The following is a 24,610-nucleotide window of genomic DNA, read 5'->3' on the forward strand; positions in this document are numbered from 1 at the left end:
ACCACTCCTCCCTACAGCAGTAGCCGTTGATTCCTGTCATATAATTTGTTCACTTCCTTTCTTTTATTGAAATGTTAACTAATTATTGCATAATATTTTTCACTCATGAGTTATATATTAATAGGAGACTCAAGACAGTCATTGTGAATGTTTGCTTGCAGGTGCTTGTTAGTTTTTGCATTGACAAGATTTTATAGGCACTGATGATCATTTTAAGTCTGAACTATTGATTATGTTATGAGGTCAGTTAAAACATCCAGCAGAAGGGTTATTTTGATTGGCACTTATGTTCACTTCTTTACTGAAGTTATGCAAGGCAGAATAAGACGGAACTTAATGCATGGAATCATAACCTTTGGATGAATTCAGACTGGATTACAGACATCTTGCATCATATTATTAGCATTAGGAAACCCCGTTTAGAGTCACATAAGACCCTTAATCCTCTCCAGAGTTATTATTAAAAGAAACTCTAAAATATAATGCTAGTCTAAGTATTTAGACCTAACATTTTGATATTAGATACTAGATTTTTGTTTTTAAAATGAACAGTTTATTGAGCTTTAAGACAAAAAAAAAAAGTTACTAATTATCTCTTCTTCTTCTTATTTTTTTTACTGTGGGGGTCAAAACATAATGCAATGCAGAGATGCATAAATAAATGTTCCTCAAAAGCCTGTTGGATCATATTTGATACAGGTATTTACATTTAACAACAGTTGATAATCAAATTAAAGTTGCTTTAGTCCATTAAATATTCCTTATCAAATATTACCAACAAGTTATTCTTGTTAGACTTCACAGCGAAAAGACGTGCACTAAAACCTGAAGGGGGATGTTTTAGAAATATATTAAAATACCTTTTACCTGCTAATTAGGTATGAATACTATATCATTCAGAGTGCATATAGCAGACTGTGCACGGCAGGATCTTCAGCAAGGTTTTAAATCATGTTGGTAATTTAGATGCATTATAAATGTACGAATCAAATATGACGCATTAGGCTTTGTATGTTGGGATAAGCGTATATATCATTGCAGAACTGATAGGTGTGAATTTAACCCATTTATCCTGGCAGATTTGCTGTTCTTCTGGTTGGTTTAGTAGAGAAGGATTAGTCACACTTCTTGATGCTGTGTTGTTTTAAATCTGTGCAGCATATATTGATTTGATTGTTGTGTCATTTAACCATAAAATCTTTCATTTTGAGCTCTATTATAGTTAATGGTTCTCTTGAATGCCATAGTCTATTTCAGTTATTTGAGTGATGGCCTCTATTGTGCCACCCACTTTTAAAGGCCAGTGTTATGCAGAGCTCTTGATATGGTTGACTGCTGCACCTTTACTACATTCCCCACTACTGCACTTTGTATATCTCACAAAAAGAGCTTGGCCTTGCTGTGCTTCTCTCACAGATCTGCTTATTCACACCGAGAGTGTGAGGCACAACCTTTCAGTCATTGTCTGGGTGATTTATGTAGCTTTCTGTTGTTGATAGCTGAGCCAACAGTCCCTTTTGGAACATTCAGACTTGCTTTGGCTGTACCTCAGAATTTCTTTGGAATGAAGTTTCATCTAAACACCAATAAAGCAGTGAAGAAAAGAAAAACTTTAAGCAAGATCACTGAAACACTACCATTCACAAGTTTGAGATTGGTATGATTCTTTAATGTTTATTAAAGAAGTCTCTTATGCTCAAGAAAGGCTGTATTCATTTGCTCAAAAATGCAGTAAATCAGTCATATTATGAAATAGTATTACATTTGCCTATTTAATATATTTTAAAATATTTCATATCTAATTGATTATATTGGCTGAGCTGAATTTTAATTCATGATTATTATTATCAGTAATCACAACAATATATAATGTACGATATGTAGGATTCTTTGATGCATATAAAATTTTTTAATTTGTTTATTTACAATAATATATATTAGCAGTGCATACAATAAAAGTATCACAAGAAATAAATTTGTAATTTAGTAAAATATGAAAATTAACTTCTAATTATACTATTATATATAGTTTTGTATAATTAAACATTTATGTCTTTTTTTAATGCATACTTAAATAATAAAACATACTATATAGAACAAATTAGGCAACTTTAAAGTGAAGGTAAAAGCAGTTGCCTTTAATGAAAAGGATTTTGCAGAAGATGAAATACTGGTAGAATTTCATGCTTTTCCAGCTCAGCTCTTATCATGTCTCAGCTTGTACCTATTTTACAGTAATAGTAATGTCAGCTGTGTCACTTAAATCATCTTCTGGGCGTTTAGCCTTTATTAGAGTTGAGACTCGAAACTTCCTTTAAAATGTATCTGAGTGTATAAGATGTCGACGTTATTGCTTTAACTTTTTACAAATGCATGTTTGTATATTTATATATATATATCAGTCTAATGGTTCCATCTGCACAGTTTGCTCTCATTTGAGACTTATGAAAGGGTTATTTATAGTGTATGTAACAAAGTATTTGCATGCTTTAAACGGTGCAGCTAGAGGCATGAGTTACAATGCCACAAACATGCAAATAATGCTACATCAGTCATAAACTCCCACATTAGTTCTAATAATAACAAATAATCTTCTTGCCCTTCTTGTTTGTGGACCGGAGGAAAAATCTGTCACAACGATCATGACCCAGGGCTGAACCTCAGAGTTGGCTTTAGACTGTTGCATTGGCTGTGGTAAACTCTCTTGTGGTGAGCGTATGATAGCAGCGGTCTGCCAGGGTAAACTTCACCCTGGGTAAAGTTCTCTGGATACACGCTCCATAATTACTCTACTTTAGACAATGGGTTAAACACTACTGTAATCACTAAAAATGTCTGGGAACCACAGAGATGTGAAAAGAGAGGCTAAAGAGAGTTGGCAGTACTTGTATTGTTTCTGTGCTTCGGATCTTTCTTCCCTGGATTAACTGTGTTTTTTTCAGTGCATTTGAAGTTCAATGCATTTTTACATCGCCCGTTAATCAGTCATGCATCGGAAAGAGCTCCTCATTATCATGTACCGCCCCGCTTGCATTGTGACCTCTTTCGGCTTCTGACTGACAACTTCCCTCTGTGCTCGCTCCCCCTCAACCCGCCCAACGCTGAATAACTGATTTTGATCACTCGCAGTAATAAAAGTCACATGCCTGCCTGGAACAATGGCCTTTCATTTGGTGGCTGCATTCATTATGACTATAATAAGTTAGTATTTAGCGCAAGATTCGTGCTTCATGCTAGGTGAGCCAGAGGTAGAGCGAGAAAGAGAGAGAGCGACAGTTATTCAGGGGTATTCGTTATGACTAAACAAAGAGATCTGGAAGTGCTTGCTTTTCTTTTCATTCCCTCTCCTCTTAGAATAAAGCGACTTCTCACGCACACTCTTCTTCTTTGGAGGTGGTTGCCGCAGGCGAAGGGCTGCAGGAGGTGTGCCAGATTTGTACTGGCAAGCTGTTTATTTATTTCCTTTCGCCTCAAAGCTCAGGTGGACTACATAGAGTTCATTTATGAGTGCTGACCTGTGGATAAAGACTTTATTGAGTCCTTATCAGATGAGTATAATTGGGCTTTAAAATGGGAATCGATGCTTCCTTCCTCTGATAATTGTTCGGTGATTCTCAGCCTGGGGGATAGATTTCATAGATAGATTTCAAAATTGTTAAACCTAGAAAACAGAAAAAATTACTGAATTGAAAATGTAAACTTTAATAGTAATGATGATAATAATAACAAAAGACTGTCGGCCTGTGAATTAGTGGTGGGAATTTCTACAGGTTATGTTGTTAGTGAATCTTTCACCCAACCAATTAATTAAAAAAAATGCTTATTAATTCAGGAGCAAATTATTTAAACGTCTTTATAGATGAGTCATTGAATTATTCATTTAACTGATTCATTTAAAACACTGATCATTTAAGCAACAAATCACTTAAATGTCTTTTTTGAGTGAGTTATTGAATTATTTACTCAACCAGTTCGTTCAAATACTCTGATTCATTTTAGGAACGTCTCTACTGTGAACTGCTTGGAACAGTTGATTCTGCTTCAACTGGACTCTGGAAGTTAATCCACAGGAAAAAGTGGTTTGTCTTTGTTGTTTTTAGTCAAAATCTAAAAATTAGCTACCTCCACGATATGGAGTTTTTCTCACTTAATATTAATTTCACTTAAACTTCTGGGTGTAATTCCTGGATCACGCATACTTTAAAGGGAGAGGTCTGCCTAAAGGAAGCTTTGAGTTTGATTTTAGTTCAAAAGTGAATCATTGTACAGTGTGGATGAAAGGGAAATTTAATAAGACAAAAAGATCATTAATAAAACAGCTGATTTTCTTTTTCTTTTATTTATCTCTTTAAAACATTCACTTGTTTGTGAAAACCTCATGAGGAAACGATGCCATGAAAACACACTGTTGTGAAAATAAAAGGTGCGCACCGACTTTACCTGTCAGACTGCACTGAGAAATGATTAGCATCCTCTGGGCGAATAAGAGGAGGGAGTCCCGTCCGCTCCCCTGTGATTGGTTCTCTCTCCCTCTCTTTATTCAGAAAGCCTCAATTTCTTAGCGGCATCAGGCTGTCCTGACATTTTCTTCCTCCCTCTTTCACTGTGTTTTGGGATGGGCTTCCTCCTCCTTTGTTTTCGTGTCACTGTTTGAGCCACAGGCTGTGGAGTGAGTGCACTGTGAGTCTCAGTGCTTGAGGAGCAGTCGGGGCGATGAATGGACTCTGGGAGCCAGTCTGGCTGAACTCAGATCAGCTTTCTGAAAAGAGTGGCTGTTAGGATGCCAAACAGAGGCTGTGGCCACAGAGACATGGCACAGGTATGTCTTGATGTAGATCTTGTTGCGGTCAGTTTAGCAGTCCATTATCTTTTTGAACATGAGATGACCTTATTGCAGTGTTTCTCTGGTTTCTTCACTTTAAAAGTTCCACTGGTGCAGACTTTGCAGTGCAGACACCTGCATAGGGGTCAAACACATAGTGCTTTGTTCAGCCATGTTATTTAACACCACGCTGTAATGTAGCCACCAATGTGTTTAGTTTTGCACTAATAGGTTGGGATTTATTTAGCCATTTTCTTTAGATGTTTTGATATAATACATCATATATAGAACCGTTATGACATTTGTGCTCTGTAGTTTTCTATTGTTAAGCCAATCATTTGTTGGTGTATATGAGTATAGGCAATTTCACAGTTGGATGGATAATTGAGTAAAACTCCATTGTTTAGATGTGAAGCCTGTAATCTCAGGGATTCCATCACACAGCACTGTTTGTGTTTGCATTAGCCTATACAATGCTGATGTGGTTCTGTGTTTTATACAATACTGACGTGGTTCTGTATTTACAAGTTGCATGCTACTTTTTTACATTTTTAAAAGTTTACTCTATTTGAATAAGAATTCAGCATGTGTTTTATCTAGGGAATTATAATGTAACACACTTAACTGGACAGTTTAGCATAATAAAATAAAATAAATGAGTGAATGCCACAAAAACATGGCCATTTCTTGCTAAAATCTGAAGAAAATAAAAAGTATTATATTTATTTCTGTTTTACATACTTTATGTAATATAAATATTTTCTTTTTTTGGTATTCTATAATTTTTTTTTCTGCATTGTGGCATTATTTTTTATAACAATTACAAACATTTCCCCATCAAATCAAATTATTATAATATGCGTATATTTTTTAAATGCATTACAATATTTATTTAGCATAAATTAAAATGTCAGCATGATTAAATGCTGCTCAACAAAATCCCAAATTTATGTAAGAAATTATGCATTTTTTATGCTTTTTTTTTTACATTACAGTAATAGTAATGAGATATAGTATTTTTCATTACGGAAATGAGGAATTGACAGAAGTGAATCCAAAGGATGTGTTGCTGATGCTCTCCAAACGTTCCCTGTGATTGGCTGTTTGCTGCACGTGTCACACATTCAGGTGCATGCGCTCCAGAGTTAATCACAAACTCTGGTTCAAACTCTGTTTGACTTGGGAGAGAAGGTTTATATCGAGCTTTGTGAGTCCAGTGAACCTTATCTTAAACTGTTGGCTTTATCAGATTTTGTAAACTTAAAACTTACTCTGCAACTCTGTTCATCTCGCTTCGTCGTGCTACAGGCCACGGGAATCTACTTAATAGTTCTAAACAGTCTGCTTAATTGTGTTTGTATATACAGTATATATTTTATTTTATTTGTAGTTTTATTTGTTTTCATGAAATTCCCCCCAAAATATCTAAATATAGTAGCGATAGAACAAGCAGATTCAACAATATTTGTTACTTATCCTTTAAGCTGTTTTCTGCTTCATTTCTATCGGATTAGTCGGGCTGAAGCAGTAAATTAGGAATTCTTTATTTGTTCATGTCTTGCTGGGACGTCCTGATGGAGCCCCCTAGTTTTAGAATAATCTGTTGTGCCCCGTCACAGGCTATTTTAAACTCCTGCCGAGTTCAGAGTTAAAGGGCAGTCAAACAAAGCAGCAGAAGTCACCATCCATCCATAAACCAACAGTCTCTAATATAGCACTGATTTAGTATCACAGCAGGTACAACTACAAGTGTTGAATAACACCGTTAGACAGTTTGAAAGTAAAACTGCATACTAATAGCTGGCACTTGTCAGAATCATAAACAAAGAAAGACAGAAGAGAGCAGAACAGCTTTTAGCCATAAATGTTTATAATGTCTTATACAGAACTTGTTTCAACATTTGTGTCTTCTCTGGTCCTTTGGGATGAGGCTGGATAGTGAGATATGAACAGCTCTGGAAAATATCTGTTGTGCTCATGCCGATGGAATTGGTGCTGTGTCAGGTACAGTAGTGTTCTGCAGCTGCTAGTGTCTGTCACGAAACAGCTGTTGTTTTTCTCATTGATATCATTTCTTCTTTTTCCTTTTTTTGCAAATAGCCAATAATAAGAGTGCGTTGGGAGCGCGGTTCAGAATAACAAACAAGGCGTGGTATTGTGTGGGGGTCATGAATGTGTTTCATCTGTCCCAGAGGAAAAGAAATGTGGAACGTTCCGGTCTCGCCCTGTACTGCCTGCCAGCCCTCCGGCCCCCGTCTAGCCCCGACTCCTTCAGAGCCAGAGAAAAATCCTGGAGTGGGCCTGATTTACAGTAACAGTCCGTCAGGTTTTGCATAAGTTTGCTCACAAAAGCCTCTGTCCTCTGGTAGCCAACTGTCAACTGTGCTTTTCCCATAGGAAAGTGGGAAAACAGCTTCTCAGGACACTGGAGATGAATGGTGCTGAATACTAAATAGCGTCCATAGTGTCCACAGTCTTGCCCAAGCATTCTCCCTGTCTTCAAATTGTAGGGTGGATGCTTTCCCATCCAGGATCTGAGGCTGAAGTATTTTCGCTTCTCCGGTCCATGCTGGTTTTTTCAACTTATACACATAGAGTAACTGGAATATGACATTGCCAGAAGCTTGTAGCTCATTTGTGGCTGCAGAAAGCTGGACAGGATGATTGGTTGCCTCAAGCTTGCCTTTCCTTGCAGATCTGGACCACAAGCCCGGGGCAGCAGCCATGTCTTCTTTTGAGCCTTTATAATGTTGTTGGTGTCCTGGTTGGACGACTGTAATGGAGTTTGACCTTCTTTTTTGCAAAGTCTGTCAATCAGTCTTTCAATCGGTGATCAATATTATTAGATATTAATTTGCTTTTGAACAAATGTGTGGTATGTTTGTAAAGTATTTTGATTCAGATTTTTCTGTCACAAATTAGACATTGACCGGTTGTGTGACTCTTACTGATGGCGTCTTTAAAAACTTGAAGAAAACTGCACTGGGAAAAAAAGTGGAGTACAGTAGAAATTCCTTTGAAACAATTATCCCTCAGGAATCACTAAAGTTGACTAAAGGGGGTGAAATGCTATTTCATGCATACTGAGTTTTTTAAACTGTTAAAGAGTTGGATTCCCATGCTAAACATGGACAAAGTTTCAAAAATTAAGTTGTACGTTAGAAGGAGTATTTCTGTTCCAAAAATACTCCTTCCGGTTTGTCACAAGTTTCGGAAAGTTTTTTTCGAGTATGGCTCTGTGTGACGTTAGATGGAGCGGAATTTCCTTATATGGGTCCTAAGGGCACTTCTGCCGGAAGAGCGCGCGCTCCCGTATAGCAGAGCACTGAGAGCACAACAGACATTCACTGATCAGAGCGTGAGCGTCGCGAAATGTCACAAAAGAAGTGTGTTTTTGGTTGCCAGGGCAAGACAACCCTGCACAGATTACCAAAGAAAAAACAGCATTAAGGGACCAGTGGATGGAGTTCATTTTTTCGTTTGTTCCCTGCATTTCGAAGATGCTTGTTTTACAAACAAGGCCCAGTTTGACGCCGGATTTGCACATTTGTTTATTTCTTAAGGATAATGCAGTCCCAACGAAAAAGGGTCACGATCGTGTGTTGGAACCGCAGGCGGTGAGTAAAACTGCTTCAAATATCTCTGTGTTGTTAACTTAGCTATCGGCGCATAAGCACATAAAGTAAACAACATGCGATGTTGTCATCAAACTGCACTTTCCACATGTACAGCTTAAAAAAAAAAAAAAAAAAAAAAAAAAGACAACAAAGTGGAACTTAGTCATTTTTCAAAACCGCTAAGCAAATATAGACAGTTTCAGTACATCCCACATAGAGATGTCATTGCTGATGCTGCTCTTGTTAAATTTCAGCCTCTGGATCTGATTCTGGATCATAAATATACGCTGAATCTGACTGTTAGCCATGGTTTGTTTTGGATGGTTTTTTCTTCACGGTAATGTCACAGCTTCCAAACGCTCTCAACGCAAAGCCTACTGGCACTCGGGATTCTTTAGCTCCGCCCACACGTCACGCCTCCAGCCGGTCGTGTTTTTCCGGGAAAAATCGGTACAGACTATCTTTCTCTTATGAATATAATAAAACTAAAGACTTTTTGGAGTTATGAAGGATGCAGTAATACTCTATAGGTACTCAAGATTAACAGGATATTGAGTGAAAACAAGCATTTCACCCCCCCCTTTAAAGAAACCGCAAATAACACTGGATTAAACATGGAAATTTGAACAACTGACTGAAATACTCCAATTATGTTTGTTTTATTTACAACTTTTGTATAGTGTTTATACAGTAAAAACTACAGTATTCAATACGAAACAATACTATAATGATACAATAAATAATACAAAACAATAATGTTATTTTTTACAAAGTTTTATGTTTACATTTTTCCTTTAGCTGACTGGGTAACACTGATACATATACAGAAATGTTGATTAATGTGTGTTGTAAAAAAAAAAAATATTACTGTAATTGTGATGTGAGTTACAGTACATTCTGACTAGCGCATAACATCCCTTTGCAGTGATCATTGTCTTTGCAGATGTAAATTATAATGTTAAATTTATAATGTGTATATATGAGTAATTTAATGTGTTTATATAGAGTGAATTTTAATCAGGCAGTTTCCTGATCTCAAAGCGGTTGCTGTGGGCTACATTATTTCAACAATATTCTTTATGGATTTTATTACTACTTTAAAGGATGTTGGTGCATTTTTAATATCTTGAACCGTTTTTGTCTGCATGCTTTAATCAGCAGTGCTTTAATTAAAAATTGTCATATTTTAATCTATCAACAGCATTTTTGATGAGATTAACAATACATGTGACCACAGTGTGTTTAGTGCAGTGGGTCATTGACTACAGAGATCAACAACATGTGATGGTAATAATTGTACCTATTGTTTGACATTTTATGGTAATGCTACATTTCAGTGTTCCATTTTAAGGACATTTTTGTTGCTTTTGTGTCGAGTTTCTGCTTGATGTGCAATGAAAGGTCCTGAAGCAAAACTGGTTGAGAGCCACTGCACTACACCCTAATGGCCTTAGAAAGTAAATAGTGGTGCTAGTGTGGTTTAATGTCAAGAATTCAAGTAATTTCCTGGGCTTTCCTTCTATATCAGCCTTCTGTCTGGAGTTATGCAAGCTTTTCATTGGTCCCTTGACCCTGTGTTCTTATTGGCAATCCTGCAGCTGTATGTAAGAGCGAGAACAGCACTTTTTCTAGTGTTTCAGACCTCTTGTCTTTTGTCCAACACTTTTGTTCAACAGTCTGATGGTTTGAGATCTTTCTTTCGTCGTTTCTTTCTTCTCTTCTTCCCTCCCTGTGAGCTAACCATAGACTTGCACAGAAGTACACTCAGTACCTACATGACAGATATCATAAATTTCAGCCAACAAATGAAGCAGGGAATTGGTTGTCAGATGTTGCTGGGAGCTACTTTTGAGGGTTTCCAGAAATCCCATTTCTCATTCTGGACTTGTTTCTTTGTCTTGTCCTGTGTGTGTTAAGCCTGAAATGTTCTGTATGAAAATATGTTAAAAAGTTCACCCAAAAACGACATTTCTCTCAATATATTACTTATTCTAAAACTGTAAGATATATATTTTTTTGTTCTGCTGCACACGAAAGAAGGTATTTTGATAAAGGATATTTTTTTATATATACATACAATAGATACATTCTATCCAAAACGTTTTGGTTACCAACTTCTTACTGATATCTTCTTTTTTGCTTTGCAGAAGTAAGAGAGTCATAAAGGTTTGGGGATAACATGGTGAGCAATTGATGACTAAAATGTAATTATTGGGTGAACCACATCTTTAAAGCAAATTATTGCTCCATAAAATGCAGTTTTACCCTTTGCCAAAAAGTGATTTGAGGCAGAGAGAACAGTTAATTCAATAAAGCCCCTTTCACACTGCACATTGGACCCGGCAAATTGCCGGAACATTCTGTGTGAAAGCAAACACGTCCCGGGATTGATTCCGGCATTGAACCCGGGTCGGGGACCTAGTAACATTGCCAGGTTCGATCCCGGGATGAGCACTGTGTGAACAAAAGCCAGATCTAATGCCATGTCGAAGTTATGACGCGCGTTATCGTGCGACTCTTTTACCGGCTGTTTTGAAGGAAGATCAACGTTCGCGACAACAAAATATGTGCAAACTGTAATAAAGCATAGATCAGTTAGTTCCTCACTTTCCGCGCTGACGCCGAGATTGTTCGCTTGCTTCAGTGAAAGTATAACGTGCCTTACGTTTTCGACTCGTACATTACACGTCACGCCCTGATGTCATGTCGTTACGGGACCTTTACGGGCTGTGTGTGAAAGCACGCACATATTCCGGGTAATCACTGGCAATGTGAAAGTGCAAAAAAAAGTGACCCAGTAACAATTGCCGTAACAATTGATAACAATTACACTTTACCCGTGTATTTGCCAGAATCGCAGTGTGAAAGGGGCTTAAGTAGAGTTCTGGCAAGTGTAAAACTGCATTTTATGGGTATTTCTACACAGGTAAAAAGGACTGCATGAGCTAAATGACTTGATTTAATTCAATTTTCGGCATTACACCGGCTCAATATCTTGAGATCTGTCAGCCATCGGCAATTGAGGATGGCATCGTCTCTCTGCCTCACTCTAGATTCAACTGAGGGTTTGGGTTTATATGAATGTATCTCTGAGTGGAACTGATCTTCAGAAAGGTTTAGATCTTTTTAGCTTGCCTCAGAATTACGTGCATATTAAAGGGAATGTTGACCCAAAAATGTAAATTCTGTCATTGTTCTGTCATTCTGCCAGAAAGCGCTTGGATTTCATCAAAAATATCTTAATTTGTTTTACGGGTTTGAAGTCTCTCAAAATCAAGTCTCTCCACACGTTTTTATTGTTCGGGAAGCTATTTTACCTGGATTTACTTCACGTTAGGGAAGAAAAGATGATTGCAATTTCTGTTTAATGCATATTTTAAGGGCAAGGATTATTCTGATGCATAGACACCACAGCTTATGACAGTTGTTTTGTCAATCAGTGCCAATCAATATTTTTCTGGCTTACAGTAACTGACACACAAGTATTATAGAAAGCCTAGGGGCCATCCTCTAATAAAAATGTGTTTGTCAGACTCCTATATTACACAAGAATAACACACGCTATCTTTCGAAAAGCTGTTTTTAACCATGGCAACAATGGCCAAGCCAGAAATGCGCCAAGATTCCAAGAAGTCATGCCCTTCTATTGGCTCACCGCACCTTTGCCTTCCTGTGATGCAACAATTTACCTCACATGCAGACTGACAATTAAAAAGCAAAAACATGCTTGAACAAGTCTCTATCAACTTCAGATTCCCCCTCCAGCTCACCAGGAACTTTGTATGTCTAGAAGAATTGCACTTGTTGTTCAGGGCTGTTGGTGCAGGTGTTGTTGGCTTGTGGGTTTGTGAAACAGATACCCCATTTTCTCCCTTCTCTTTGTTTCTTTCACAGCAAAGCAGATTTATTTAAACGGAGCAGTGGGATAATGCCAGCAATGCAAACCGATCTTGAGTCAGAGATTCTCCTCCGCATGGGAACACGTTGATAAAGGATCTGGTTTCGCTCTCACCTCCTTTGTTTTGTTTGAGGTCGCTCAGTTCTGCCTGAACTCGGGAGTGTGTGTTTTTAGATTGTTTTTGTTTTGTCGAGTACTGGATTGTATTGGACTGTTTTGTTGTTGTCAAATTTGATTTCTTTAATGTGTATAGCTCTTGTCTATAGTTTTTTAAGACATATTTTTAGATTCCGTTTTTTCTAAAATGAGGACAAACACATTAGTCTGATTAAAAGTTTAGTTCTGCAAAAAAATGAAAAATATGTAATTATTTACTCAGTATTATTGACTTTCTTCCAAGAAACACAAGGAATGTCAAACCCGCTGTTTTAGATGCAATGAAAGTGAATGGTGACCATGGCTGCCAAGCAATTCTGTCATTATTTACTGTCATTGATTACTCACATTCATGTCTTTTATGACTTGATATGAATTTCTTTATTCCAAGGAACATGAAATGTATACGAAATGTGTAAGCTGCTGCTTTCCATTCAATTAAAATGAATGGTTACCACAGCTGTGAAGCAGTCAATGTTGACTTTGAATTTCAGTTTGTTTTTCACACAAAGCTATCATTTCTTCTAAAGAAGTACAGTAGTATGGACTACTTTTATTACGCTTCTGTGGAGCTTTTTTGTCCTTTTCAAGTCCCCATCCATTTTCATTTTATGGAAAAGAACAGCATGAACATTCTTTAAAGCTTCTACTTTTGTGTTTCACTGAAGAAAGAACATCAAATTGGTTTAGGTGAGCAAACGATGGCAGAAGTATTCCTGTATGGGCAGATCAAGCCCATATAGAGTAGACAAATTGAGTGATTAAACTCACATGTGTGGCCTGCCCATGTGGGAATCCCACAGGACTCACTGGTGCTCCAGAAAGGCTAGATTCCATTTCCTGCACCTGCTAGTTGGTCCATCAATGGGATCATGTCCTTTCAACAGCATTCTGCCTTTCTGGTTTGCTGTGGTTATGACTAGTTATGATTCAGATGATCGACTGGCCTTCTTGGGATGAGCCATCAGGTCTGTAACGGGTCTAAATTTTTGTTAACCTAAAATATTCATCTCACATACTGAACAGTCAGTTGATATCCATGTAATGTGCACAAACCAACTGTCTTCAAAAGTATGCTGTGGAATATTAAGCGGAACGTGTGACAAAGGTGAACTCATAGACAGGCGAGCCAGGATTTAAATGCAGAAAATTGCTTTAATTATGATAAATAAAAAAATGCAAAACAATAGGATTACCAGAACCAAGCAAGAACACAAAGCAATCATGAATCAGAAGAGATAATGCAAACTAATTGCTAGGGAAGACAATCAAACCTTAATAATGTACAAAGCAACACATGGGCTATTTACATTATATAACGGAAAGAAGGAAACATAACACACTTGAACATAATCACTGAATTAATCAACAAAGAAACTAAAAACAGACTAGGGCCGGAAATGGGAAACTGCCTTACTGGAACTGCAACATAAATGTCCAAAACAAGACAAAAAATTGAATTTTGTGACATAACAATATGCTTTATTTTAAATTCACATATAGATATATATTCTCATGAATTAGTAGGTATTGCTAACATTTGTGGTGCTAGTCAGCCATTTGTGTTGCCATTCAATTATTTTCCCCGTGGTTCCATAATTAGAATCATGGAATTATGGGATTTCCTCAAATACAGCGTACTGTCTGTAGCCAAAGTCAAGGAAATTCAATTCTCTCAGTGGCCATATTTTGGCTATGTAATGCTAACTCCTATATTCTTGATTGGGGAAACACAGGGGAAAAACTACTTGCCGAGTTTAAACTACATTTCAAATCAGCGACATAATCTGCCATGGACTGACCTATAAATGTTCCTTGTTATCAATAAATAGCTTTAAAAAAAAATTTCAGTTTGGTAAAGCCAATGTGCATGCACAGCACCAATTACGCATCTCTATTTTACGGGAACAGGAGCTTCTAATGGCAGCTGCAGTGAAGACTTTGCCAGTTTGTAATTGACTCTTTATTTAGAAGGTGGCACTTCCACCCTATTGCATATTGCTGTTTCTTGCATTCATAGAGTTACGATTGATTGTGTTGGTACATTGGATGTACTGGATTTTCACCGTCACATTGATGCATTCTAAATCCATAGTATATGTATGCAACTATGTACTTTGCTGTGATGGAGGAGTCATATAATGAGCACTACATGTGTACAGCACTCAATTCTCTTAGGAGGAGGGATTGAAAACACTTGTGCCTCTAAATCACCACTTGTTTGCAATGTATCCATGCTCTTAGAGTCATGTGTCATTATGGACTTACAAACGGCCACGTCACACAACTTGTGGAATAAAACAAAACAAATATAAAACTAACATGCACGGCCGGGAAGACTCATGTAGGAATCTTGGGCTATGTTTAGGCTCTGAGCAAATGACCAGCACTGAGTCGTATAAACAAGGATAAACACAGTCCAGTCTTATGCTCAGGTCTTGTTGCATACAGGTTGATGCATGAGTATCTCAAATGACATTTAGCAACAGTGCTCATAATTGAAGCATAGCGCTAAAGTGTTGTTTTGGAAAAGCTCTATGATCATTTGTGTCCACATTGAGTCTTTGTTTAAGTTGATTCATGTTTTTCTGTAGAACTGGACACATTCAGAGTGGCTTATAAATGATGCATAATTGATTCTCACCCTATTACCTTGTCAGGTGAGCAAGTATTTGCAGCTTAGAAGATAATTTTAATTAAATCAGTCGTTCAGCAGCTGCTGAAATGAAATTATGCCAGTGCTTTGTTGATTTTTTTTTTAGCTGGTTATCAGATGTTTCAAGAAGATGATTAATTTGCTATAAATCTAGATGATATGATCAAGATTATATGATATATGATAAAAATGTTATTATTAAATATATCATCATTACATATAATTTTTTATTATTATTAATATGTATATTTAATTCATATATAATTTATTTATATAATATTTAAGTTACATGAAATAAATTATGTTAAAAAGTATACCATAACATCCAAAATCAGCTGTCTAAAAATAAAATTGGCTAGAAAGTTAGTTTTAAATGTAGTTTTAGTTTTAAATGTCATATTATATCATTATTTTTAATGTATGAATTATTATAATGTCTAAAACAATAGTCAAAAAAATTACATGATTGAATTTAGGCTTCACAGTATTAAAAATTGATATTCAAAGATTGATTGTTGAGATTTGTTGAAGGTTACATGTAATATTGTTATTAATTTAATAGTATATGTTTTTAAAAAGCTAATTTTTACTGTTATCTCACACTTAATCTAAATGTACCCTAACAGGGGCATGCACAATTAATTAGATGACTGAATGATCTATTCAGTAAGGACCAAATGCTATAAAAAATCACTATCAGTAATATCAAAATACCTATTATGGTACTGATATATTGTGCATCCCTTGTGTATAGTGATTGATACTGTAGATCTTCTATATCAGAATCTCATATCCTTCGCTTAACCTAACATTTTTGTTTTTAATCCAGGAGTATTTGGATCTGTAAGTGTAATGTTGTGTTCAGGCCAGGCAGATCTGCAAGTGTAAAATATCCTAGACTCTGATGATTGAGAGCTCAGTGTTGATCTTCCAAGTGGGGGTCCTGCGTGTTTTACGGCGAATGATTCATCTTCAGAATCCGTGCCATTTTCCTCACCGTTTCAAAAATGCAGCGATTTCAGAAGCTTTCTGATTGACAGGCCCTGGAGACCATTGGCCTTCTCTTCTCCAAACAGTTGGTAGTAATAAGCCAAGGCAGTGAAAACTGAGAGGGTTTGTGCTCTAAAGGTGGGAATGGAGGTTCTTCTGAGAAGAGCACTCTATAGGAGGCCTTTGATTTGACCCTCACAGTCTCAATGAGCCACTGTTGCCTGGACAGCAGTGTGTAATATGCACCAACAACTTAATTGTGTGTGTGCTTAAGTTGCCATGGGCAGCATGTTGCATTGTTCCTGCTTCTTTCTCACGCTCAGTGTCCTGGGAGGTTCTGTTGTCATGGGCTGGGTTATAGTCTGTCCGATGGGAATGACATCCCTCGCCTCAGGAACATGGACTCTACAAATCCAGAGCTCAAGAGCTATCAGTAAAATCTTTCTCCACCTAGACAGCTCCCTTGGATTAATAACCTCTGAGGTCACCTCACATGTGTCATTACAAACTCCACGGCTCCCTGGAATACTTTACTCTGATTGGTTGATTGTTGTGCTGTGCTTGCTAAACTGTATAATTGACTGAATTCATACGTACAGTAGATAGGCTGGTTGGAATATTAAACTTGAATCAATTTCAGGAATATTTATTTATTGATTTGATAAATGTGGACATGTAAAAAGTCGGATAATTTAACACCTGCTGTTTATCACAAAACAAATAAATCTAAAATCAAATGATTTATTATTATCATGATAATATATATGTGTATTATGTGCATGTATACTACCGTTGAGGTCTGTAAGATTTATGTTCTTCAAAGAAGATTGCATTTATTTGATAAAGTAATACTGTGAAATATTATTAAAATTTATATATTTTTTATATATTTAAATAAATGCTTACAAATGATTAATGGCGATTAATCGCATCCAAAGTAAAACATTTTCTTTACATAATATATGTGAATACTGTGCATATTTATTATGTATATAAATACACATGCATGTTTATATTTAAGAAATGTATGTTATGTTTATATAATAAATATATAAATTATATGAATATAAATACATACATGTAAATATTTTCTTAATATCTACTGTATGATGTGAATTTATATATATATATATATATATATATATATATATATACACACACACACACACACACACACACACACACACACACACACACACACACACACAATACATACTTTATACACAGTACACACACACATATTATGTAAAGAAAAACTTTTTTTGGGATGCGATTCAGATTCAGATCTGATGATCCTTCAGAAATCATTCTAATTTGTTGATTTACTGCTCAAGAAACTTTTATTATTGTTAAATTATTACTTTGTGGAAACCTTTTTCAGGATTCAGTCTGTTTTTTGGTTTGTGTCTGTTTATATTTCTATATATATATATTTTAATAATGATTGTGTTTAGCTGAGGTTGCTGTTGTCTGAATGAGTGCATTAACCACCATTTCTGTTAAAAGTAGAGGACAGAATGAAACCATTCTGTGATGAAGGCCAGTATACAGTAGCTTAAAAAGCACAGCAGACTGCCATATTTTCCAGTCCATTAGGAGCACATCTATATTCGAAAGCAAGTATTGAATGTTGATTGTGAAAGAACGATGGTGGGCTGAATGAACTCCGGATGAATGAATGCTTTGGTCTGCTCTGTATGCCAATGAGTTTGCCCATATTCTTTGATCTAATCAATGACATTTAAGTGCATTAATATGTTAAAGGTGTCATATGATGTTGATAAAAAGTGTATCATATGATGTTATTTTGTGTATTTGGTGTAATGAAATGTGTTTTTGTGGTTTAAGGTTGAAAAAACATTATTTTCCACAAAATGTACACTATTGTTTCTACTCTATGCCCCGCCTTTCTGAAACACGTAGATTTTTACAAAGCTCATCGAGCTGAAAAGCAAGGTGTGCTCTGATTGGCCAGCTATCCAGTTCATTGTGATTGGCTGAATACCTCAATCATGTGACGGAAATGTACGCCCCTCACCGTACTGTGATGGCATCTCCCGGCACGACAAGACAAAACCATAAAGAACCATTTCAAACAGAACATTTGTTGCATCTAGTGGGGACATAATTACTGATCATAATGACTTATACTGTCTATTTATGTGTTGACTTGCATCGCGCCACGTAAAGATAAAACCATGTCTGCATTTGTGATTGGAGAAACAACAAACAACAAGCGCTACATTACACTGCTCAAAACTCATTTATTTTTAAGAAACATTTAGAACATTTTGGAACACAGATTTTGCAGTCACTTAAGTGATCCTAAACCTGCTTCTCAACAATAACCAGAACATAAATAAATTATTTTCTGGGATTAATAAGAATAAATCCCACTTCGTCGAAGAGGAAAGCCAATCCGGCGATCCACAATGTGAAGTTGATCAGCTCTAGGCATGACGAAGCAGATATCTTCCTCTTCTGGAAGGCCAAACAAAGTAGTTTCGCTTCCACAATGAAACACACAGCATCTCCACGACATGGCGGCGCGGCAACAACAATACTACAGAGAGAATAAAAGTTATGCCTTCTTTCTTTGCGTGTACATTTGGGCTGCGTTATGTAAATCTTTCCACATAGTGATGTAGACATGTGGGCGTTTAAATGAGGCGTTTTAGGAGGGTGTAGTTAACTGTTAACTTTTATAAAGAATATCTCTTTGGATTTGAGACTTTAGTCTTTGCAACTTTACAGATCTTCTTTATGCACCAAGAGCTTGTAACACTCCAAAGAGGAAGGAAAAATTGAAATCACACTCTTTAAGTTGATCGGGATGCTCAAAAGCTGATTTTGAAAAAAATCCACAAAGCAACAGTGTTGCACTTTCCATGAAAAGCGGCCCGCAGGTGACTTACTGATAGTCATCTCTGCATGTTGAGCTGAGATATGAGAAAGTATCTTATCGGAAAAAAAAGATACAATTTCATGTTAACATTTGAAACATTCACTGCTGATAAAAAAAATGCCATCACGGCACAGACTAAACATTTTGTTTTGGTCGAATTTAAAGGATTAAGTTAGACGATTTCCTTTCATGCAGAAACTCCTTAACAGGCTATTATTATTATTATTATATATTTTTTTTTTGTACTTGTTTTGAACAAATAAAAACACTAAACTGAGAACACATGTGACATGATACTAGTAGACGAGTTGTCACATCATGTGATTGGTCCACACAATGTTTGAGGGTCATGTTAAACATGTCATGTCAAGGTTTTGTGACCCTGGACACCTCAGGGTGATCATGCTTCAGGCTTTATACATTTGTCTGGCAAGTGACTGCTGTGATGTTTGTATGACATGGAGGTTACAGAACTTGTCAGTTCTAAAACATGAACCTGTGAAGATAAACATCTGTCATGCTTATGGGATTTTCCACAATATTACTTTTTTCAGGTAATTTAGTAGTGAAGGAAGGTGTCAAACTTTCATATTGTATAAAAATAAACTAAAAATTAAACCAACAGTGTATAAAATATAGTATCAAAAAATAAGTTAATTAAAAAAGTTAAAAAGATTAATTATAAATAACTTTTTACAATGAATCTATTATCAGTTTGAAGTACATTGAATTAATTATCTTTCAATCAATTTTCCTTTTATTTTAAGGACCTAGTTTTCCTTATGTATTAATTTGAAGATAAACATAGTTTATTAGACATATCTAATATTTCTTGCTGCAAAAACTTTGGAATTGTGCCCAAGATCAAACTAATTTAATATGAGCTGTTTTGTTATTATTGTTCTCCCAAAATTTGCAATGTCTGTAGCAATAAATGATAAATAAATAAGCATACAAAAGACTATATATTTATAACTACGCTGCCATTCAAAATGGGTCTGGAAAGATTTTGAATGTTTTTTTATTATTATTTAGTTTCTTATGCTCATCAAGGCTGTATCTATTTGATCAAAAATACTGAAATTGTTTTTTGAAAGAATATTGTCATTTAAAATAGCAGTTTTCCATTTTAATTTACTTTAAAATATAATTTATTTCTGTGAAGCAGAGCTGAATTTTTTGCATCGTTACTCCAGTCTTCAGTGTCACATGACACTGTCAGGTAAGTGCATTTTTTCTTTCTTTTTTTCAGCATTTTTAAATGGATAGAAACTGATAGTAAAGACTTATATTGTTAGAAAAGTTATTTTAAACTTTATTGTTCTTTTTTAACTTTTTATTAATCAAAGAATTATCACAGGTTCCAAGAAAATATTAAGCAGCTCAACAGTGTCAGCAGTGATAATAATTATATATATATATATATATATATATATATATATATATATATATATATATATATATATATATATATATATATATATATATATATATATATATATATATATTTTTTTTTTTTTAATTAATATAAGTATATTAAAATAGGAAAACAATATTAGAAATTGCAATAATATTTCTCAATATTACTATTTTTCTGTATTTTTGATCAAATAAATACCACCTTAATGAGCATAATACACATACATAAAAAAAAAATATATTTTTTTTTAAACCTTCTTAAGAATCTTTTTTTTTTTCTGCGTTCAGCAATATAACAAAAATCATAGAGGTTTGGAACAACACGATGAAGAGTAAATTATAACATGTTCGGGTGAACAATGCTTTTAATAATGGTTAAAACATAATACATAAAAGGTATTTTATTTGTTATATAATTACTGTTAACGTATAGTTTATGTATTTACTTTATTTTATAAAACGGTTAACTAAATACAAAAGAAAACAATACTGGAATTGTACTTCTGATGCTATAAAAAAGGCAGTGGGACATGTGGAAAGGACCTTATATGTTTAATTTTTCAAGAATGAAATCCTAGCCTACTAATTTCCTCTAGAAGTTGAAAGTGGTTCCTGTATTGCTTATATAAATGTTGACCATTCACTGCAGCTTCCGTTTGGGACCATGTGCACACGGGCCGTTGTGTACATTTCAGTGTGGGTGTGTTTTCTTGAGTGCCTTTGTATCTATAGCGGTGCTGAGTTGTCAGAATCGTGGTGGGAGGCCGCTGTGAGTGATCTGCTGGGTAGCTGAGTGCTCTCCGACTGCTTTTGTAATTATAATGCGTTTTGTGTCGATTCCCGTCATACTGCATTCCCTCCCCTTTGTCTCTGCGAAAGCCTCTTGACAGAGTTCATATCCATTATGAAAATATCATAAGCTTCTCCTCGGCCCACACAAAGCTTCTCGACAGAGTCCCGCCGTCTCACTCACGCTGTGGAAATCTTCATCTTCTAAAGTGCGGGAAATCAAAGAACGGACGTTTTCCTTCGTGACTGTCATTCAGTGGCTCTGTTCACAATGGCCTCATTCAGGAAAGGCCTCCGACTAAACAGTGCCAAACTAAATTAGAGAGAGAAAAGTGTGAGGGAGAGAGATAGAGGGCTACCGGTCACTAGAGCTACTGGTCCGTCGCCAACTGCCCCGACCGTCTACCTCCCAGAGAGAGCTGACACACTGAATAACCCCGAGGGAGGCTGCTGTCACCCGGGGAACAGCGGAGTCTACAGGCAGAGACACAGACGATGGGCTTGAGGGGTTTGGATGAATCGTCCGTTGTTGTGGGCAGCAGGCGGTGATTCGTGGTCACAGCAGACTGTGAACGAAGCCAAAAAGGTGTAGACAAAACAGAGAATAAAAGACCTTCTTTGATGTTTTTGTGTAAAATAATTTAACTATAGAAAAAAATTGCAAGTAACTTTGAACACTTGTCACTCTTTTTGTTTTTGTTTTTTTTTATCTGGCATGTGTGCAAAAATGGGTTGGCATGCTTATAGAGATATCTTTATCAAAAGATAATGATTTTTTTAGGTTGCTTTTAATACTTGATAGTTTGATAAATCCCTACCCAGCAGTGATCTCTAGGCCTTTACTGCCCCTCAGTGGTATTTTCACATTTGTACAGCAGAGGGCGCCCTTTGTCAAGAACTCCTACTCTATTTCACAGCTTGATTAATAATGTGTAATGTGAATCTTGATACTGACGTTTTATTTACTTTCCTGCCAGCATTATGCTAGTGTCACACTGACATGATTTAACAGGCCCTTTTGTGTGTGAAATCTTTTGTGGCAGTAATACAGTGCTTTGGAATCACTGTCCTTCTTATATATTACTCAAAATTGGGCTTTCCTCATCCACTCGATTTCATTTGTAGAAAAGAGATGCTTTTAAATTCACAACTAGAAGTTCCCTCAGTTCATTCTGACCATCGGCGGAAATGATTCATTTTGATTTAGTAATTTGATTTGAGTAAGTTCTGTTAACACACTTTGATTAGGCCTAATTATTTCAAAAAATGCATTTATAGCATTTTCTTTAAATACCTAACCTAACAGATCTTTGGCAAGAAAAATGCAAACTACACAACTATTCAAAAGATTCAATTCGAAAAATATGAATACAGAAAGCATTCATTAAATTGAGACAATAAAGACGTTAAGGATGTTACTGAACAAAATATTTTTTCAAATAAATTCTTAAAGTTAGAATTTTTTCATTACAGGAATAAATAATTTTTTTAAAATCTATTGGAATATAAATGTATTATTATTATTATTATTTTTTATTATCTATATAAAAATAAAATAAAAATGCACACAATGAATGGTGATTGTAGAAAGCAAAAGCCGAATCCCAGATATTTTGGGGCGATTTAGAAATCCCAGCTGGCAACAACATTAAGTGGTCCACCAGGAAAAAATAAAACAATAAAATGGTATGAAGTGTATAATATCCCTCCTTACAGGTAACGGTGCGTAAGTTATTTGCAGGTTGATTTCTCCGAACGCAGCTGCGGATCTGTGACAGTCAAAATATTGCTCTGTTTGTTTAATCTTAACCAGACTGGCACAACCAATGGCATCCATTTGGGGCGGGACTATCTGTTTGGTTAGCCAATGGCAGACGGAGAAAGTAATTTAGTTGTTTTTGGTGACACAAGTTACACATTTCAGGTTTAAGTATACCTCTGCTATAAGATGAAAATCACTTTCCATTGCAGGTCCTCTCCTCATGGGCTCAACCTTCCTACAATATGTTTCTCAGCTCTATCACAAACACGTGATAACACCAGGCCTTTGGAGAGCGTGTGCCCACTTGACCTCACTGTAGGGACGGCCAAGTGATGTTTACTTTTACTTCACACTCATAGTGTTTATATAAATCAAAACACCGCAGGTACAGTTGCTGGGCGGGAGGTTTCAGATTAAAGCATTAGCACAGACACACGCCCAACAATATAAAAAAATAAAATAAAATGACCTAATGCTTTCCCACCCACAACACCCTTTTTAATCCACCCCAGCCCGACTCGGACGCTGTTATTGTACCTCAGACTGGCCTCAGACAGTGTTATTAAATCTTTTTAAGATCCTTGTAGGATCAGAAGTGAAATGGTTAAATGGTTCTCTGGCTAAGACGGTTGTTTTTACATAGCTGAGTTGAACAGAAGAGTGCTCATTGTTAGGAAACTTAAACCATTGGCATGGCATGACAGGTTCATTCGGTCTCTCTCTCTGTGTCTCTCACTCACTTTCTGTCTCTCTCTGGCTGTGTCATGAGTCTTAGAGCGCTCCTAAATAGCAACAAGTAAGCATGTGGCCAGAACGGGCTGCAGAAACTCTCAACAGGACATGAGGATAGAGAGAGAGAAGGTTAGAGGGGGAGTGAAAGAGGACTGAAGCCGTCCCCTCCTCAACACACTCGCAATGTTGAGTGCTTTATACTTCATACGAAGCTTCTTTAAGGTAAGAGTGCTTTAGCTTGTTTCATAGCTCTGTGTTGGTTACGGACTGTCGGAACAGATTAACATCACACTGTCATTGTTGTTAGTTATGGCATTCGGTTAATTTTCATTTGAAGCTGTTCTTAATAGGTTATCTTGCAACTTTGCTTCTTGGAAAGAGGACAGCCTTGAGTTCAAAGGAACATTTTTGACATATTTGCTTTGGTGGAAGATATGCTTTAGAAGTTTTAGATTAAAAATGTCATAGCAGATAATATATGCATGTCAGGATCTGATACATTTGCGTTTATTCATTGCAATGATATTAAGTTTGCACTTTTTGGATTATTGATTCTTTTAGTATCAAACAAAGATGTTTTGTGTACGTGTGTGTGTGTGTGTCAAATGTCTGACAAATTTCCTATAATGGTAGTTTGGTTGTATCCTTTGGCTTGTTTCTTGAGATCACATATGTCTTTGATTAAATGAAGGACGGCTAGATCACCGCCTGGACTTTCTCCCACTGAGTCAGTGAAGCTTCACCAACGGCTGCTTTAGTGTGTGTGAGTGGACTCGCGCAGTTAGGAGGCAGTATTGGCAGTGTCTTCAGTGTTGCCATGGATTTGGGGAGGTGCTGGTTTAAGAAAATGGTTTTCAGGGGCAC

At 36.2% G+C, this 24,610-nt stretch overlaps 1 protein-coding gene across 5 annotated transcripts in view; it reads left to right on the top strand.

Annotated features, from left to right (window-relative positions):
- arhgef4 (Rho guanine nucleotide exchange factor (GEF) 4) overlaps positions 1 to 24,610 on the top strand; it is a 78,396-nt gene that overhangs the window by 3,222 nt on the left and 50,564 nt on the right. The window contains exon 1 of one of the 5 annotated variants that reach the window (XM_052547442.1): positions 4,666 to 4,819. The exons of 3 other annotated variants lie outside the window; for them this stretch is intronic. In XM_052547442.1, the coding sequence (XP_052403402.1) occupies positions 4,781 to 4,819 (39 nt within the window). In that variant the 5' untranslated portion in view covers positions 4,666 to 4,780. Of the gene's footprint in view, positions 1 to 4,665; positions 4,820 to 23,834; positions 23,969 to 24,610 lie in introns of those variants that run through there. One more of the 5 variants, XM_052547443.1, reaches the window with a different exon arrangement.

This window comes from Carassius gibelio, chromosome B2 (assembly GCF_023724105.1).
Source record: "Carassius gibelio isolate Cgi1373 ecotype wild population from Czech Republic chromosome B2, carGib1.2-hapl.c, whole genome shotgun sequence".
Classification (NCBI taxonomy): Eukaryota; Metazoa; Chordata; class Actinopteri; order Cypriniformes; family Cyprinidae; genus Carassius; species Carassius gibelio.